Below are 15,879 nucleotides of genomic sequence, written 5' to 3' on the forward strand. Positions count from 1 at the left end.
ATAGCTCTCATGTGTTCAATCCTGTTTTCTATATCCAGTGTTTTTTCCTTTCTTGGTTTACTTCTTCCTTTTGCAGGTGCTTCCTGAAAACAGATACACAAGAAATTAATTTTTGGAGAGTTTCCATGTCTAAGGAATGTCTTGTGCTACCCTAATACTTTAAATAATAGTTTGGCTTGTCACAGAAGTTTAGAAGAAACATTTTCCCTTAGAATTTTTAAGGCATAACTAGCTGGTATAAGTAAAATCTGACTTCCCTCTCCCGTTTTCTGAATTCTCTCTCTCTAAGATTCCTAGTATTTGGATGTTAAACTTCTAATTCACATCCCCATGACCCCTTTCCATCTCGTCGTCTTACTGCTTTACTTTCTAGGAAATTTCCTCAACTTTATTCTAATGTTTCTATTGAATTTTTCCCAAAGACTACAGAGAATCTATGATCATTGATAATATTAAGAAGAGAAATGACACAATGAAATATGGTTTCATTATGTTTATTCTGGTTTCAGTGAGATCTCTCTCTCTCTCTCCCCCTCTCTCTCCTAGAAATGATGAAGACAAAATTAAAGACTAATTAAGAATAGGTTTGAGTGATAGTGGTGGTTTTAAAACCTATGTTCACAGTCTTGCTGGTTGCAGGCTCGATGTGTGTGTGTGTGTGGGGGGGGGGGGGTGCAGAAGGCAGCCGATGGATGTCTCTCTCTCACACTGATGTTTCTTTCTCCTTCTCCCTTCCTCCCTCTCTAAAAATCAATAAAAATATATTTAGAAAAAAGAAAACATGTTTACAAAGTCTTTAACATTCCTTCCTTTTGTGGGGTAGGGGCAAGATCCATTCACCTACTGAAGGACATCTTGATTGCTTCCAAGATTGGACATTTATAAATAAAGCTGCTAAGAACATCCATGTGTAGGTTTTTATGTGGACAGAAGTATTCAAGATATTTGGATAAATACTAAGGAGAATGAGTGCTGAATTGTGTTATAAGAGTATGTTTAATTTTCTAAGAAACCACAAAACTATCTTCCAAAGTGGCTGTATCATTTTCCATTTCCATCAGCAATTAATAAGAGTTCCTAAAATGTGAGCTTTTTAATATAGCACTTTATCTTTGGTTATAAAAGAAATTGTGAACTCTTTTATTTGACTGAATGTATTAATTTATAAAATTACCTTCTGTATAATATTTTAAATGTCATGCTGAGAATAACGGTAGAGAGCAAACTTTGGAAGTTGGCAGATTGGGTATTCTAAGATAAAGTATTAGCATTTTGAAAAGCCTTACGGGAGAAAGATTAACTGAAATTTCATCTCTAAATTATTTTTCATATATAAATTGCCACTGTGCTTAAATAAAATAAAAGTTAAAATCAGCATTTTAACTAGCTATGCTTGTTTCCAGTAGATTTGATCAGAACACAAGTCTTAAAATATTATTCTCCATTGTAATTTAACTTTCTCAACTGGTTGTAAAGTTCTCCTTTTATCTATATTTGGGCCAAAGCTAAAATGACCTAAAATTTTCTATTTGAAAGTAAGGACTAAAAAATATAAACATATAATGTGATGAAGTAATTGTTGGATTTTCACACATAAAATGGATTGAAAGATGCCATGGTGAAAAATAATTTAACATCAAGAAGTAGGGCTATGCAATTCATTTTCCTGTTTCAGTAACGCAATTTTGTTTCTTTTATTTTGTGGCTTTGTTTTTTAAATCAGAGACACTGAGAACTTGATACAAGATAGGTGACAGGGGCTGCCCTTTCTGTCATATAGTTTTCAAAACTCCCCGAACTTGTTCTAGGCAAAGCAGCCCTTCCTCACCCTTCTTTATCTTTCACAACTTCCGCAGCCCTTCCCCAGTAGGTCTCTGGAATCACTGCCATTAATAATGGTTGGAAAGGCCTTAGTCCTATTGATTCTTTGGTTAAGTAAGGGGAGGGCCAGAGGACACTGGCGCCTGGCCCATCACCCTTTCCGGTGTCACTTTCTATTCACATTGGGGACACTAACCAGTAGTACTATCCTTCAGGTGAGTTTTTGCGTAATAAAAAAAAAAATAATGTTTGAGAACTACTGAGTTAATCACTTAAATCTCTTGATTTTCTTTTCCATGAGACAGGCCCCACTCCTGAGTTAACAGGAAAAAGTGAATCATTGCTGTATTTGAACATGCCTGGAGCCCTTAGGAGTCCTGTCTGACACCGCTTCTCTGGACCTTGACTATACCTGATGCCCTTCACCTAATACGTCTTCAAATTCCTGAGTCACGTTTTGTTTATGTTCCTGCTCTAGGAACAAACTGCGGTACGGTACGGACCCAAACAGAATGACGCCAACGTGGTGAAGGAGGGTTCACGGTCGAAGGAGCCAGCCTACACCCCGAGGTGCCCGGCGGCTGCAGTTGAAAGAACAAAGGGCAAAATGCAAGCACCGGGCTTCTCTGCAGCGGCCAAAGAAACCCCCGGACCCTCCTCCCTTCTTCCACCGGATTCCAGATCCCAGGCTGCTGGAAAAAGCTGGATTTTCTCCCAGTGTGTTTGTTTTCGGGCCCAACCAAGAAACAGCGAGGAAGAGGGCAGAAAACATCTGCAGAACACTTTTCTTTTTGTTTTAAAACGGTGTTTAGTGCCACATTCTCCATAAGACAGGGAGTGAAAGCCGTTTAAGTTTGCGGCGAACTCTACTGGGGGAAAGGTTAGGCAGGAGGAGAACACGCTGAAACCCACCAAGTGTCGGTGCACCCCCGAGCCGCGCGCTCCGGAACGCGGGGGCGGGGCGCCGTGACGTCACAATGCCGACGCGCCGCCGTGTTGTTTACGTGTCCCCAGCGCTCGGGAAAAGCCGCCGGGAGTTCTTCACCTGGCCCATCCGCAACGTGCCGGCAGAGCACCGACAGCCCTCCCGCAGCTCGGCCAGGCGGCGTCGCGACGGGAGCTGCCATTTCCCGAGCGGTTCGGAGACAGCTGGAAGCTAGGAGGAGGGGAAGCAAGACGAGGGAGCCGCAGTCCTCGGCGAGAGAGGCAGGCCCCGGCCGGGGATCTCGGAAACCCTGCGGTTCATCATGAAGTTCCAGTATAAGGAAGACCATCCCTTTGAGTATCGGAAAAAGGAAGGAGAAAAGATCCGGAAGAAATATCCGGACAGGGTCCCTGTGAGTTTCAGGGGAGAGGAAGGGGGAGGGGGAGGGAGAGGGAATATGGGAAAGCGGGGGCGTCGTGATGGCTGCCCTAAGGCACCGAAGAAGGCTGGTCTCTAAAATTACTTAACCCTGAGCGCCTTTCACTGCGAGGAGAGCCGGTGGAATGGGCGTCCTGACTGCGACTCTTTTAAAACCCAGACCCCCAGACCCCCAGAGCCCCTGGGCCCCTGGGCCCGAGCACGTCTTCCCAGCCCACCGCCTGCGTGGAGCGCAGCCGCCGTTGGAATGACTCAGCAGCATTCGGAGGCCGTGTGGGGTGGGAGGTGCTCACAATGTGGCCCTGGGGTCGAGCACGGTTAGGTCGGGACTGCACGTTTGCTTAAGATCGCAGGGAGCTTGTTTTGGGAATAATCTGTGGTTTGCTCCCATAGATGTATGCCTTAGCTGGTTCTCCCTTAATCAAGTTAACTTTGGCTCTCATAGCATTGGGCTGGGAGGCAAAGGTTCGGAAGCCAATGGGTCTTTTATTATTATTATTAGTATTATGTTAAGATTGGAGCTGGGGGAGTGCCCACCAGACAGGCCTGGCCCAGAAAACAGGGTCACGTTCTCTGCGCCACGGCGGGGTTGCCTCATTCTTGGCTCCCTGGGCATGTTAGGTCAGCCAGCCTTCTTCCGCTACTTATTCTGATCAGATTGTGATTAGACACCATCAGGAAGGCCTGCGGCGTTTTGCTCTCGTTTTGTTTTTTGGACCCCGGCTAATGTAATAAACCTCGCAGTCATTGAGGAGGAACAGAGAGGGTATCTTTCTGCATCCGGGCGTTTTTCCCATCACCCCTCCCCCGCCACTTGCCTGGTTTTTTTTTTCTCCTGTGGGCTGTACAGCCGGATTGGAAAGCAGACGACTTTCAATTGTGTTAGAGGGAACAACAACCGTTGGATTTTGGAGATGAAGGAGCAGAGACTTTAGATTGTACTCTTTATCGTCAGGCAAGGGCATTAAGGTAAATGTTGCATATAATTTACAGGTAGTGGAATTGCGATGATCTGATGCCCTTTCTCAACCCTCAGGTACACTTGGGCCTCCTCTCCAATCTTTAAGTGTCATGGTCTCACAGCTACCAGGGCAACCTGGGCTTTAGGCCATCGTTGGAAACCAGGAGCAGTCCTTTTCCCATAAGGAAGAGGAGACATGAGGGCTGTTCCATTCTCTGGAAATTGCACACAAAAATGATCCTTCACTAATTACTTTGCTGGTCTCTGGACCTTGGATGATTACTTCAAAAGTTTCTCCCAATTCCGGTGATAGACCAAGCTCTATTATTATATATAAATGTTATTTGTATAATAACATTTAAAAGTGACAGTTAACTTTTATTGATGGTTTATCATGTACCTGAGCATATTCTGAGTGCGCCGTCTGTCCTCATTCTGTCAGTAGTCATCCTCACACCATTATAATCCCCACTCTAGGATGAAGCCTCTGCAGCACGGAGAAATGAAGCAACTTCCTAAAGGTTTCACGGGGCTGGTGTGTGGCTGACCTTGGATTGCAGCCCTGCTATTAGGCCCTTCATGCTATAACATTTCTCAATTTCTAATTCAGTCCTATTAGAGTTAAGTGTGCACTGTATACCTCACACCATTAGGTATTGAAAATAGAGAAACTTGCTTCTATCCAGAGTACACAGAGTCATAAGAAGGTCTGTTGTAGTAGCTGTACGTAAATTATAAACTGAAATGTACTGGTTCCTAATCTAGTTAAAATTCCTGTTTTCTTAAAATCGAGCCCATTGGATTTCCATTTACATGCATTCATCCAGAATGTTTCAGCTAATTCTCCCTATTCTCTTCCTGCTCAGTTTGGCATTAAATGTTTTACAAAATTGTATAATTTGTAAACTATTAGGACCATCACTCAACCCTGTGGTCCCTCCAGTTATGTTTTAACCAGTGATATGCCTCCCAGCTGCTCCTTAGATACTTAGGCTGTGACCTTCTTTCTAGTTGTGACGCAGGAAGAACTCTGCTGAGTTCTGAGATTTGATTCCAGTTTGGGGCAGAACCCTTAATCTTGCCCAAGTGTCCTGTATACAGAAAAGAGGGTTCGAGTAAATGATTTCCCAAGTCCTTTCCATCTGGACCATTTGTGTTGTTAAAGCAGCCATGTACCCTGACTGCTCACAGAACTCAAGCTTAGCCCCAACAGAGCTCGGGAGCTGCCACACCTGAATAGGTGTGCTTGTGCTGGGAGAGGAGGGTTTCGGGGGTTCTTGAAATGATCTTAATAGCTATAGTGTATTGAAAACCTGCCACATTGCAGGAAACTGTTGGGCACAGGTTATTTTTTTTAATTCATGAATAGCCCCAGGGAGTATTAGCTACATTTCATTTCACAGATGAGAAAACAGAACCAAACAGGCAAAGCCTCTGGCCCAGGGCCCACTGTAAGCGAGTACAGTCCAGTTGGGAGTCTTGGATACCTAAATAGTTTCTGGTAAACCAGTAGTGTACCCCTCCCTTTCCTTTTCCTCTCCAAATCCTTACACCACCCCCACCCCACCATCCCAGGGAAGTTTTCTTTGCAGATGGCTTTATTGCTCTTTTTTGCTCCCTTCTTGTGGTTCCCTTTTCTTATTGATCAGAGTTGGAGCTGCCAGGTTTCAGAGTACCTGCCAGACACAGTGCTATGCGCCTTTTCACCCTTTGATTTTATTAACATGTGGTCTCCCGTCCCTCATTGTTGGGCCTTCATTGGTGTTTCCCTGAAGCTTGTCCTACTTTTTCTTTTTAATTTCTGATTCACATATTACTTATTCAGTTTTTATTTTGAATGCATTTATTTATTTAGGTAAATTTTTTTAGTATTTTTTTTCCATTGATTTTTTTTTTTAGAGAGAGTGGAAGGGAGGGAGGGAGGAGGGGGGAGAGAGAGAGAGAAAGAAACATTGATGTGAGAGAGACACATCCATTGGTTGCCTTCTGTGTGTGCCCCAAGCGGGGCCAGGGATTGAACCTGCAACCCAGGTACATGCCCTTGACTGGAAATCAAACCCATGACCCTTTGGTGCTTGGGCCAACGCTCTAACCACTGAGCCAAAGCGGCCAGGGCTTTATTTGAATTTTAAGTGTTATCATGCTCCTTTGATCTTACTGGTATAGGATTCTTTTTTCTGCATACATAAAATAAGTTTTTCACTATTTTAATTGGTCTTCTTAAATTTAGAAGCTTCAGACACCCCCCCCCCAATCAAATCCTTATGTTTAGATACTTCTGTATAATTTACAAAGCATTTTCACAAAAAATGTATGGATTACTCACGTTCATCATATCAGTACCATAACTTTGTAAAAATGTTGGAAAGTTATTCTCTTCCTTTTACTCATTGGAATGCTGAAGCTCAGAGAGGTTAAGTAACCTGTTGAAGATCAAACAGCTACCAGGGATATTTGTTCAGTATTTATTTCTGCTGCTTTTATTTTCCTGTACTTCCCATATGCTCTTTCTAGGATGATGATATTTTCTAAACTAAAAGTCTAAAGCTCATGTTTTTATAATAGATTTTAAATGTTTAAAATTTAAATATGTAATACATGATTTATAAATCTATAAATACTAAATATATTTTATAATATATAATTTAAATTTAATATTTAAAAATTTTAAATTTTTAATTTTTAAATATTTAAAATTTTAAATATAAATCTACTTTATAAATTTACACGCATAAAAAGTCTTTAATTTTTACAGTTTTATTTTTTATTATAAAAATGTATGATCTTTCTAAACCTTCAAGTATAGAAATATTTATAGACATTGAAATTCTAACATCAATATTGATAAATGGGTTATTGTACTGAGATCATGTTACAGAATATCACACTGTAAGAACTATTTTACTACTTACTTTTTTTACTTTATAGTGTCTTGAACATTTTTATGTGGTTATTTTAAAGAATTTGACAAAGTATAAAACTTAAACCATGTTATCTATAGCTTTAATAAATGGCATTTATAAGAAAGCATACTAATAGTACTCTGGACCATCTGAGAAAACCCAGACAATCTTAATGCTCTAATTAAATACGAAAAAGCATATAACCTATAGTGTACCTTAAAGGTTACTTGTAATTACTTAAAATCAAGGTTCTTTTTACATTTCTTCACATGTGCTCTCCATCCTGTTGTTATTGCAGTAATAAAACTACAACCTTGCTTTTTTTTTTTTTTTTATCCTCACCCGAGGACATTTTTCTATTTTTTTGTACAGATAGAGTGGGGGGGAGAGAGAGGAAGAGAGAGAGAGAAACATCGACGTGAAAGGGACACATCGAGTGGCTGCCACCCGCACGACCAACCAGGGCCGGGGACAAACTGCAACCGAGGTACATGCCCTTAGCGGGAACCGAACCCGGGTCTCTCCGGACCGCAGGCCGATGCTCTAACCGCTGAGCCAAACTGGCCAGGGCAAACTACAACCTTTCTAAGAAAGCCCATTTCCCTGTACATTTGTGAGGGGCAAAGGAAAATAAGAAATGGAAAAATGTTAAAGGGATTAGTCAAGCTCACTTCAAATGGAGCAGCTGTAGGATGTGGAAGGGAAAATATCAGCTTGAGTTCTGTCATTTTTCATTCCCCACTCTCTGCCTCTCCTCCCAGGTGATCGTGGAGAAGGCTCCTAAGGCCAGGGTGCCTGACCTGGACAAGAGGAAGTATCTAGTGCCCTCTGACCTCACTGGTAATGCTCTTCCCTTCCTTGAGCCTTCCTCCCGTGGCCAAGCATTCCCAGTCCTTCCTGCGTGCGTGAGACTGTGAGACTGAGGAAGTGGGTTGAAGAAAGCGAGTGGGATTCTCCAGAGTTAGGTGATTAAAAAATGGTGACATAATTGTTGCCCATCACCAGTCCTAAGCATTTTCCACCATAGTGCCTCCTTTGATTTAGACACAGCAAAGTACAAAACATTGAAAGAGATTAGATGTCCATTATTTAAACCACTTAAAATCAGCTTTGTTACTGTGATGTCAATTTATTCCAAAATGAAAATGAGACTCATTTCTTACGAGGATCACATTTTAGAGATTATCAAATGAATGCCTTGTCTCCTCACGCTGCATTTTTTGTTAATAAGGTTTTACAGATACTCTTTGGAATTGCAGAGGATATATTCATCTTCACCTTGATCCTTAGTGGAATAATCACTGCATCCAGGAGACACTGGGAAGATTTTGTAGATGTGTTTGCTCCAGAGTTACTAGATTTAAATATCCGCCTTCTAGGATTTCTCCAGTGTGCTCAGTGAAAGGGGAAGCGATGAACTCCACTCACTGTCCCGGCGTGGGTTGTGGTGGCGCCAAGGGTACTGGAGTCAGAAGACTCTTCCCATGACCAGTCTGTCTGAGGATGGAAGTGTGTCTCACATTAGATTTACACAGTGATGGGAGTGTTCAGTCTGGATATACCTGGTGTTCCCTCGAAGTCGTCCTCAGGCCTCGAGAGGATACGCTAGCCTTGGGTCTGAAACTGAGGAAGGATGGGAAGCTCCTGTTTTCTGAGGAATAAACTCAGTGGCATGGTAGGGAATACGAGGCTTCTCTGAGTTTCACTTTATTTCTTCAGCTCTAAGACAGTACTGGGCTCTATTCAGCTGGTGTGTGTAACGGTGGTACTTGAAGGGGAACAGGTGTAGCAGAATGTTTTTCTGAGCCTTACCCTTTTCCCAATCCCTTGTGTTCTCCCCTCTTGCCTTTCTTTTCTAAAACCTCCCTTCCTCCAGTTGGCCAGTTCTACTTCTTAATCCGGAAGAGGATCCACCTGCGACCTGAGGACGCCTTATTCTTCTTTGTCAACAACACTATCCCTCCCACGAGCGCTACCATGGGCCAGCTGTATGAGGTAATGGTCTAGTCACAACAACACCGGCAGGTCTGGTGTCCGGCTTTTGTTCCCGTGGGTTTTCACAGCAGGCCTGGGAAGTGGAACAAGAGGTGTTGTCTGTCAGGATCCTGTTACCCAGGGCAGTGCGAGGCGCTGGGAGATTAGATCCCACTTGTCCTTTAGGGACGGAGCAGCGACTAGACTGAGTCCCTTTGAGTTCTTGTTGCAGTCTTGCCTTGCGGGAGTGTTTTAACACAGGCTTATCTTTATTGAAACCGCAGGAAAGGGCTTCTGGTTGTGAACATTTCAGGCACACTGAACTTTATAATGAAGGCAAAATCTTTAAATTGTCTTAACAGCTAAACTCAGCTGGAGAGAATAATTTATGTGATTTCATTTGGTTTAATTGGTAAACTGTCTGAATCTAATAGGAAAAAACTCTAGTAAAGGACTTTATTTTGCTATGTCATCTAAGAGTGTGACTGATATTCCTGAAGGGATTTCTCACAAGTTGTGCTGCCTTCTTGTGCCCCGTGAGGTAGTTAATTACACTTCTAATCTGATTGTTACTCCATAGCATGCATTCCCTGTTAGCATACATTTCAATATGCATGTTTGGTTGTATCCGTGTCCCCCTTGCCCAGAATGAGCTCGCTGAGGTAAGGACCGCGCCCCAGTCATGTGTCACCCCTGATATCTATGTGTATGATAGTCTCCATGAACGTTATTTTTGAACTCAGAGTTGAATTCCAACCAATTCTGCATGTTCATTGTTCCTTCTTTCAATGGGGTCTATGATACCTTCCGTGCTTACTTCACAAGGTTATGTGAGGCCCCGAGTCCTGGAGACGACGAATGGGATTGTGTTTTCTCACCTGCCCTATCTCTTCCCCTAGGACAACCATGAGGAAGACTACTTCCTGTACGTGGCCTACAGTGATGAGAGTGTGTATGGGAAGTGAGTGGTGGAGGCCCGCAGACGGGAGCACCTGGACTCGGGGGTGGGGGGTGTGTGGGACGGGGGACGAGAAGGCGGGGCTCCCACATGGAGGAGACAGAAGGCCAAGACCTCTGGAAACACTGCACCGCATACACCGTCATCATAGTTTCACCTGCTCAATTGATGTTTTTTGCTGCTTCCTCGGCCCAGGGAGAAAGCACGTCAGGACAGAGCTGATGGATTAGCTTTGCTCGAGGAATGGAGATGATATTGTTTCACAGCATCGGTGTGAATTAATTTTTGCGTGATTTTTTTTTTTTTTTTTTTTTGTCATAGAAGAGTTAGGAAGTGGGCAAGTTGGGACCAGAGATGATTGTGGACCAGCATCGACTTCCAGCTCGCCCATCTCTGGGCAGAAATCCTCTTGGACATTTGCACAAGGCAGTTGCAGGGAGGGGGTAGGAATGTTTTAGGAGTACTGGTAGTGGACCATTCCTGGGGACCAAAAGAGATACCTTGTCATTAAAACATTGTGCCCCATCTCTCCTGTCTTCACAACTCCCCCTCTCCCCACCCTCTCTCACACCCAGTCATAATCTCACACAGACATCACAGCACCACCTCAGTGGTGACAGATGTCAGACAGAAATTTAGATGGAGCTCTCTTACTTCTGGAAAGTGGGGGCCAGGCATGAAGGACACTGATGATGAAGATGGTTTTGATAGCATTAACTGGAATTGAAGTATTGAACATCTCTGCCTAACCTGCTCTCTCTCTGGTGTCCCTTATCCCACACCTCCCTTGGCCTCAGCTGTGTCCAGTCACAGGCTCAGCGACGTCCTCCCTCCCTGCTGTCCCTTCCGTCTCACGCACAGAAACGCTAAGTGATGGCCAGCTGCTTCCCTCCTGGGGTCTTCATTTACTGCAGCTGCTAGTAGAGAAGTTTGAGGCGATGACTTTTAGTAATTCGTGGGGATTCTGTTGATTCTGATTATTTTCACTTTCGGGGTTGTTATGGGTGGCGGGGGGAGAGCAGGAGTTTCACTCAGACATGACATTTCAGTTCATCTCTGCTAATGAAAAGGGTCCGTCCCCCGATGGGGGGATTTGTGTGTCGATTCTGTCAGCTGCAGGTTCTTGTGTCATGAAATTGACGCTGTCAGGCAAAGGAAATAAAGTAATTGTGTACTTAAAAACCCACTGAGTTCGTAACTTGCCTTTATTTAGTGTGGATTAGAATGGATGGCAGGTGGAGTCTCTGAGCTGAGCATTTTGACTGGGGTGGCTGTTAGTGTTTGCTCACCTGTGGTCAAATGTGTGTGAACTGAGCAGTTGTCTTCCAAAGGTGAATGTGGAGGTGGGACAGTGGGTGTGGTGGAGATGTGTGCGTGATCGCCCCTGCAGGGAAATGCTTTGTCACTGTTAGATGTGATTTTCTAAGCTGACGGGGGAAGACCGCCTACATCAGAATATAGGGGGTGGAATCGGGGATGTGCTTATTAAATGTGCAGATGGCCCAGATTTCGCCCACTCAGAATCTCAGCGTAGGCGCCTGCACTTTTCATCTCGTTCTGCTGCACACCGAAGTTGGAGAGGCGTTGCTCTCTATACCTGGTTTTGCTGAGTCCCCACCAAACGTACTTTCTCCGCGTAGAAAAGGTACCTAGGTAAGGCTCCTGGGGTTGCACCAGCTTGGTGTCTTCTGACCATCTGGTTCACAGGGACCAACATGTTTGTGGGCAGTTGGGATACAAGTTATGAGACTGAAAAACAGATTAGTGGAAACTGCTTTCTTAAAGAACTTGAAAACCTGTCTCTGACCTAATTTTGCGTTTATATCCTCCAGTGGTGTGTACCTCCAGCAGAGCTCTGGGTGGTTATAAAAGACCCGTGGCAGGACTCCAGCCAGCCAAACCATGCCTGGTGTACTGACAGAGTTGTCAGGATGAGAGGGAAGGAAGTCCAAGCCCATTTCAGCACCACATGAAGACAAGTAAAAGCTCAAGGAATTTTGACAGCATAGCACTGGAAATGGACACCTGTCACTATGGACAGTTTTAAAAATATTGAGGTGTTTCTGATAAAGCCAAATGGAAGCTAATACTTTAATTAAGACATGAATTACATTTTACAGCTACTAGACTTGGTCACTGCCCAGGAATGAGATGGGATGGGTGTTTAAAATAAAACAAGCTTGGCAGACCCGTCCTGTAAGTGGGGAGCGGGCCCTGGAGTGCCACCACTAGCCCGAGTGGCACTTCGAATGTGGAGCCTGAGTCTCCCGAGGTGGCTTTCCTTATTTCGGTCTGACAGGTCTCTAGGTCTTTCTTTTGGAGGAAATTTGACCTTGGATGGGACATGACAACCATGTTAGATCAGCCCCCTCATTTTATAAATCCATAAAGTTCAAATAACTTAGCTACAGACTGGATGTTTCAGGGCTCGGACATGATGCTCTTTCCGGAAGAGAGTATCGCAGAGCCACTCCTAGCTCAAGCTTTAAACCTTCCTGGTGCCCTCTGGCTATTGTGAGTCAAATGTCAGGGTAAAATCAGTTTAGGAAATGTCTTCTCACTAATCTATGTCCCATGTCCCATATAAGGGTGATTGACATCCTGATACTTCTTTCTGGGTCTCAAGCGTGAATAATGTGTTCATAGTCCCTTTCTCTACTTGGAATCAGGATGACAATGTCAGAGATGAGTCCTCAGCTAGTACCATATATTTTGATAGATCTCATGTCTCTGTAGGGTGAACATACATCTAGGTTTGCCAAGGAGCATCTTGATTTATGCCTATTGCCCTGATTGGTTTGTTTATGCTTCCTTATTTCACTGTTCCAGGTTCCCCGATGGACAGAAATATGTGATCACTCTCCTTATATTTGGTATAACATGGAAGCTTATTCCCACTGTTGAGGGAGGGAGGGAGAGAATGCCAGTGCTCACCAGATGCATCCTGCCCAGTATGGCTGTTAACCCTGTGTGGGTGGAAACCAGAAAAAAATGCTATTTCAATAGCAGAGTTTGCCCCCTGCCCCCCAACAGAATTGTCCTCATTTAAAGCTGTTCATTTCAGAAAGATTATAGACTGCATTGTTAAATCAGAGGTCAAGATTGCCAAAGAACAAAACTCATGGTGGTTAAGGAAGGAATAGTGGTAACGGCAGACAGGTGCTCCCAGCATGGGACAGACACTGTCTGCTACAGTGCCCCTAGGTTACAATGTCACTGTGCCAGTTGCTGTGGAAATGCTACATTTAGTAAGCTCATAATTTGTGTATTTGTGTCATTACACACCAAATATATAATAGGAATGATATAATCTTGAGTTCTGTGTGTGGGCTGGGGCATGCTGTACACTTGCCCAGGGACACAGCACCAGGCACCTATTAAAATAAACGCAGTCATTTCTGGAAAATAAGCTAGTTGACAAGTTGGTTTCAGCCAGTTTTTACTCGATAAAAGACTTGTAATCCACTAGTCCTAGCTGTGTTTTCTTTCAGATATAATTTTACTCAGGGATTTGAACAAGTTCCAAGCTTTCATCTTTATGTTTTTGTTTCGTTTTTGCTGCATAAAGCCACCACTTATTTTCGGGAACTGGCCCATTTTGTCCCGCAGTAGTTTGGCGTCCCTGCTGTCCGTGAGAGGGCTTGCCTGCTGCCCAGCTCCCCACCCACGCTTTGTTTGCCTGCCTGTCAGAGCTAGGGCTGCAGTTGGTCACCTCCGCCTGTGGCGCATTATCACATGGATGACTCAGGGCTACAACAGAGCTTGTTTTCCTGGGCTATTTTCATATATGCTTAAAAAATAAACCCAAAACAAAACGCACACATTAGAGACCCTGTATCAAAAGCTCCAAGAGACTGTGCTCATGTCCCACTAATTGCCCTTTTGAATTACAGGACCGTTGAAAAATGTTTTTGTCTTTTGTAGTTATGGATGGGCACTTTGGTATTTTGTAAATCCATACAATCAGATTCTTTACAAAGTTTGAAGTACTAGGAGGTAGTGAAATGACATTTCAGCATGCCATTGTGCAGGTGTGCGTAGATTTCAAGAGTGGCTAACAAAAGACCTAAGACATTCTCCTATTGTGTATCCCACATGTCTGGACAGTTCTATTTTCAACACAGCAGTGTGTTTACTCAAGATCCGGTGACTTTGGATGTAACAACAAGCATATTTCAGGTGCTAACATTGGCTAACTTCCTACCTCCTTCAGTGGGCTCAGCTGTCCTTTCAAGCCCACCCTGAGTGCCCGTTTAAATATTTCAACATCCTCCCCCACCCCCAGCTCCCCAGCTCACTCCTAGCTTGCTGTGCTTTGTCCTTTTTGCTTACCCCTGGTCACCTTCTAACATCTGAAGTTTATTGTCCACCTCACCGATTTGGAAGCTCCACAAAGGCCGAACCTTTGTACTGTTCACCGGTTTACACAAACTAGTCAGAACAGAGCCCGCCATGGATCATGCTTAAAGTGCAGTGAAGGAATAGTGGCTTTTGACAGGACTGAAATTTCTGTTCAAGGACTAGGTAATTCAGTCAGAACTAACTTTCCCATGAAAGCACAGGTTATAAAAGGGCCACCGAGGAACTTTGGGAAGCTTAGAAAGACAATCTTGAGGCAGGAAATAGAGTCCTAGCCCTGCCTCTTAACTAGCTCTGTGACGGGCTAGTTTATTTTTTCTATAAATGTAATCCAGAATTCCCTTCCTGTCAGATATAATAATTACCTCATAGGTTGATATGAGAGTCCCAGGTTTTGGTCCCGCTGAGGGCACGTACCTCGGTTGCAGTTTGTCCCTGGCCCCGATTAGGGTTGTGTGGGTGGCAACACTCAATGTGTCTCTCACATCCATGTTTCTCTCTCTCTCTTCCCCCCTCTCTTCCTCCTGCTCTATCTGAAGATAAATGAAAAAAAAAAAAAGAGGTCCTCTGGTGAGAATTAAAAAGTTATTGCATATTAAGAGTACATTTTATTTAAAGCTAAAATGGCAGTCAGGCTAATTGGCAGGAATAATCTAGGTTTTTATTTTTGGTTCACTGATAACACTGCAGGATATTAGTTGGCAAATGCAGGAAATGGCCCTTGGCAGAAAAAAGGTTCCCACCCCTGCATCAGACCTTGAGGATGGAGGACCCAGGGCGAGCCGTCCCTCCCCGGAGCACACCAGCGCCCTTCCCTCTCCCCTCCCCCCGCCAGTCACCACCTGTACCTTCCTCACTTCTAAGCTCCAAGGGCCCTTTCTTTGCCTCTATAACTTGTTTCCTAAGTGCATTTCTTCTACTTCTGTGATTTTCCAAATAAATGTTCTCTTATCGTTTGAGTCTTGGCTGTGAATTCTTTCCTAGACAGGACTCAAGTACTGAGGTTGCTGAACCCAGGTCCAGTCTGACCTCACAGTTCTAGCCCCTGGGGCCATCTCGCTGCCCACAGCAGTTTGAATCTCAATCTTGATCCTTTCTTTTGCTTCTAAGAAGTTTAAGATAGCCCTGGCCAGTTTGGCTCAGCGGTTAGAGCATCGGCCTGCGGTCCGGAGAGACCCGGGTTCGGTTCCCGCTAAGGGCATGTACCTCGGTTGCAGTTTGTCCCCGGCCCTGGTTGGTTGTGCGGGTGGCAGCCACTCAATGTGTCCCTTCACGTCGATGTTTCCCTCTCTCTCTCTTCCTCTCTCTCCCTCCCACTCTGTCTGTACAAAAAATGGAAAAATATCCTCGGGTGAGGATAAAAAAAAAAAAAAAAAAGAAGTTTAATATAGAGGTTAAGGGATTTGCACAATGCTCCCAGTTTTAATTTTCAACCTATTCTGGAAAGTTAATTATTGGTACATTTATACTTTGTGAGCATATTTGTAAAAGTTCTTTTTTTTTTTTTATCCTCACCAGAGGACATTTTTCCATTTTTTGT

At 43.9% G+C, this 15,879-nt stretch overlaps 1 protein-coding gene across 1 annotated transcript; it reads left to right on the plus strand.

The window, feature by feature from the left end:
• Positions 1–2,816: 2,816 nt before the first annotated feature.
• Positions 2,817–11,183, plus strand: GABARAPL1 (GABA type A receptor associated protein like 1). Its single transcript, XM_036252465.1, has 4 exons — positions 2,817–3,158; positions 7,810–7,888; positions 8,925–9,043; positions 9,922–11,183. Exons 1-4 carry the CDS (start codon positions 3,069–3,071, stop codon positions 9,985–9,987), a joined length of 354 nt encoding a protein of 117 aa, XP_036108358.1. The 5' UTR covers positions 2,817–3,068; the 3' UTR covers positions 9,988–11,183.
• Positions 11,184–15,879: the final 4,696 nt, after the last annotated feature.

This window comes from Molossus molossus, unplaced genomic scaffold (assembly GCF_014108415.1).
Source record: "Molossus molossus isolate mMolMol1 unplaced genomic scaffold, mMolMol1.p scaffold_m16_p_10, whole genome shotgun sequence".
NCBI lineage: Eukaryota > Metazoa > Chordata > Mammalia > Chiroptera > Molossidae > Molossus > Molossus molossus.